Here is a 3,311-nt window from a genome sequence, read left to right as displayed (position 1 = left end):
TAATTAGGCCATCAATGGATAAAACACCTTATGAAATTTTAAATGGTAGAAAACCAACCGTAAGTCATCTTAGAGTATTCGGTGCAAATGTTTTATCTTAAACAAAAAGGAATATCTTACAAAGTTTGAGCCTAAAGCTTACGAAGGGGTATTCTTAGGATATTCGTTAGAAAGTAAGGCATATAGGGTTATAAATAAATACACAAATGTCATAAAAGAATCCCTAGATGTCACATTTGATGAAACTCCTCCACCACCTAAGACTAAACATTTAGAGGATGATGATGTGATCGAATAAGATGCTATAGAAATAATGCCAACACAAATCGAGTTCAATGACACAAATGAGGACGGATCTCATTTGAAACCAAGTAAGGATAACTTAGGATCCTCAATAGATATTAAACATATAAAGGATCATCCCATAGACCAAGTCATAGGAGACATCAACACTAGAACCACTAGGTCACAAGCATTTAACCTAATTGCCAACTATGCTTTTATCTCCTAAATAGAACCCAAAAATATTAAAGAAGCTCTATTAGATGAAAGTTGGATAGAAGCTATGCAAGAGGAATTAAATCAATTCCAAACGAGTGATGTATGTGATTTGGTTCCTTTACCGAGTGAGAGCAACATCATAGGTACAAAATGGGTCTATAGAAATAAACTAGATGAAGATGGCAAAGTTATTAGAAACAAAGCTAGGCTAGTTGCACAAGGATATAGCCAACAAGAGGGAATTGATTATGATGAAACATTTGCTCCCGTCTCTAGGCTAGAGTCAATAAGAATACTTCTTGCATATGAATGTGCTAATAATTTCAAACTTTATCAAATGGATATCAAAAGTGCCTTTTTAAATGGTGTCATAAATGAAGAAGTTTATATATCACAACCTCTGGGGTTTGAAGATTTCGAAAAACCTTATCATGTTTATAAACTTAAAAAAGCTCTCTATGGACTTAAACAAGCCCCTAGAGCATGGTATGAAAGACTTAGAACCTTCTTAATAAATAATGGGTTTGAAATGGGAAAAATTGATAATACACTCTTTATCAAAAGGCATGAAAAGGATTTAGTCATAGTTCAAATATATGTTGATGATATTGTATTTGGATCTACTAACGAATCTCTTAGCAATGAGTTTTCTAAGTTAATGCATGATGAGTTTGAAATGAGCATGATGGGTGAACCCAAGTTCTTTCTAGGACTACAAATCAAGCAATTAGAAGATGGAACATTCATCAATCAACAAAAATACGTTCATGAAATGATCAAGAATTTTGGAATGGAGAACTCAAAACCAATGTCGACTCCGATGGCAACAAATGTGAAACTTACTTTGGAAAGAGAAGGAGAACCATTCAATAGTACTAAATATAGGGGAATGATTGGATCCCTTCTTTATTTAACGGCAAGTCAGCCCGACATCATGTTTAGCGTATGCTTATGTGCAAGATTTCAAGAAAATCCAAAGACGTCGCACGTAGAGGTCGTTAAAAGGATCTTTAGATACTTAAAGGGAACAATGCATCTTGGGTTATGGCATCCAAAGTTTACTGGGGTTGATATTATGTGCTTTGCGGATTCTGATCATCGTGGATCAATGATTGATAGAAAGAGCACAAGTGGAGTATGTGCGTTCGTGGGACTTTGCTTAACGTCATGGTTCTCAAAGAAGCAAACGTCCGTTGCATTGTCTACCACCGAAGCCAAATATGTAGCCATGGGAAGAGTATGCGCACAAGTGTTATGGATGAAGAAAACCTTCCTCGATTACGGTATCATTTCATCCGAAATACCCATATATTGTGATAACAAAAGTGCTATAGACCTATCAAAAAACCAAATATTACACTCTAGGACTAAACACATAGACATTAGGCACATTTCCTTCGTGACCACGTCCAAAATGGTAATATTGTGATAGATAAGGTAGAATCTGCGGAAAACATACCTGACATATTCACTAAGCCCCTTAAAAAGGAAACCTTTAACTTGCTTAGGAATGGGTTGGGAATGATGGAATACACTCCGTAAAATTCTATCCTGATCACGCACGGTCGAACCACGGTCGACCGTGTAGAGAGCCTCCTGATGTCTGACGAATTTCTTGTCCTTTATGCTTTTCTTTTAATATCCAAACAACTTTTCCACCAACCACATCTCTTCTTTAAACCCCAACTACTGGATTTTTAGATTTAGTTTTGTCCTACCTTCAAGTACTTTCTAAAAAGTGGTCCATATTGTTTCAATTCTCTTTAAGATAAGCACTCAAAATCTTAATCTCAATTTTATTAAACTGATTATATTTAACTAATAGGAACACTTGTTGATTGCATGATTTTCTTAAAATATATGAGTAAAATTGTTTTAAAGGGTTTTTCTTTTCAGATGAGTCATAATAGTTATTTCTTGCATAAAAACTCATATATGCTTTATATTTTTGAACTCACTCATGCACACACATATATGTTTGAACAAATCATTATGATACTTGTCAATCTCACGACTAGTATCTACTCTTGACAAACATAGAGCAAAATAATGAAACTTGTCTAAATTTTCAAAATAAAAATAGTACAATTTAATTTCAAATTCATAGTTTTCAAAATGGGTCTAGACAAGGACTAATCTACACATGTTTAGCATATAGATTTTCAAACTTATGAACTTGATTACTTTGCTAAAATTATTGTTTTTCTAGGAAATTACCAACACGAGAAATCAACGTATTACGAACAATAGGCAACACATGGAGACTAGAACACTTCATGAGGAGCGTGTTGTTCATCATACCGAGTTTCCCGAACTAACTCAACTTTTTACCCATAACAATTGTTTCTCATTTCTTGACTTGATGAAACCATTTATCCAACTCTCATTAGGGAATTCTATGCTAATCTTGATGTTTCCAACCCCGACCAAGTGGCATTTCAACTTTTTAATACTCCTTACACTTGGTCCCTTAAACAATTTGCAACCGTTATGGCAATGCCTTCGAATGGGCGTTGATAGTGCTCCAAATGAACATATATTTAGGCACAATATCCTTCCAATATGTAAAGCTTTTAGTTGTAATTTTTCTATTTTTATGTAATATTCGTTTAAATAAATAAGTGAGAAGACAAAAGAAGAAAACGACGATTTGAAGACGCAAATGACCAAAAAGCTCAAATGTACAAGATATAATTCAAGTGGTTCAATTTATTGATGAGAAACGTCCAAAAATGATAAGATTACAAGCCGCAAAACGCAAAGTACAAGATATTAAATTATACGAAAGGACGTTCGAAAATTCAGAACCG

The 3,311-nt window shown here is 34.2% G+C and overlaps 1 protein-coding gene across 1 annotated transcript; it reads left to right on the top strand.

The window, feature by feature from the left end:
* The first annotated feature begins 1,186 nt into the window (after positions 1-1,186).
* LOC139889569 (uncharacterized mitochondrial protein AtMg00810-like) lies at positions 1,187-3,018 on the top strand. The gene is made up of 3 exons (XM_071872513.1): positions 1,187-1,738; positions 2,711-2,805; positions 2,892-3,018. The coding sequence occupies exons 1-3, from the start codon at positions 1,187-1,189 to the stop codon at positions 3,016-3,018; spliced, it is 774 nt and encodes a 257-aa protein (XP_071728614.1).
* The last annotated feature ends 293 nt before the right edge of the window (positions 3,019-3,311 follow it).

The sequence above is a fragment of the Rutidosis leptorrhynchoides genome, chromosome 2 (assembly GCF_046630445.1).
Source record: "Rutidosis leptorrhynchoides isolate AG116_Rl617_1_P2 chromosome 2, CSIRO_AGI_Rlap_v1, whole genome shotgun sequence".
In the NCBI taxonomy this organism is placed as follows: domain Eukaryota; kingdom Viridiplantae; phylum Streptophyta; class Magnoliopsida; order Asterales; family Asteraceae; genus Rutidosis; species Rutidosis leptorrhynchoides.
Note: the sequence above shows the minus strand (reverse complement) of the source record. Positions and strands in the feature narration are given on the sequence as shown.

What these genes read in the sequence shown, in the direction of transcription:
- LOC139889569 (XM_071872513.1), top strand. Translation starts at nt 1,187, where the DNA reads ATGGGTGAACCCAAGTTCTTTCTAGGACTACAAATCAAGCAATTAGAA. An exon ending in AATATGTAGCCATGGGAAGA is followed by an intron (nt 1,739 to 2,710) that starts GTATGCGCACAA and finishes TTGTTTTTCTAG; the next exon opens with GAAATTACCAACACGAGAAA. An exon ending in CGTGTTGTTCATCATACCGA is followed by an intron (nt 2,806 to 2,891) that starts GTTTCCCGAACT and finishes AACTCTCATTAG; the next exon opens with GGAATTCTATGCTAATCTTG.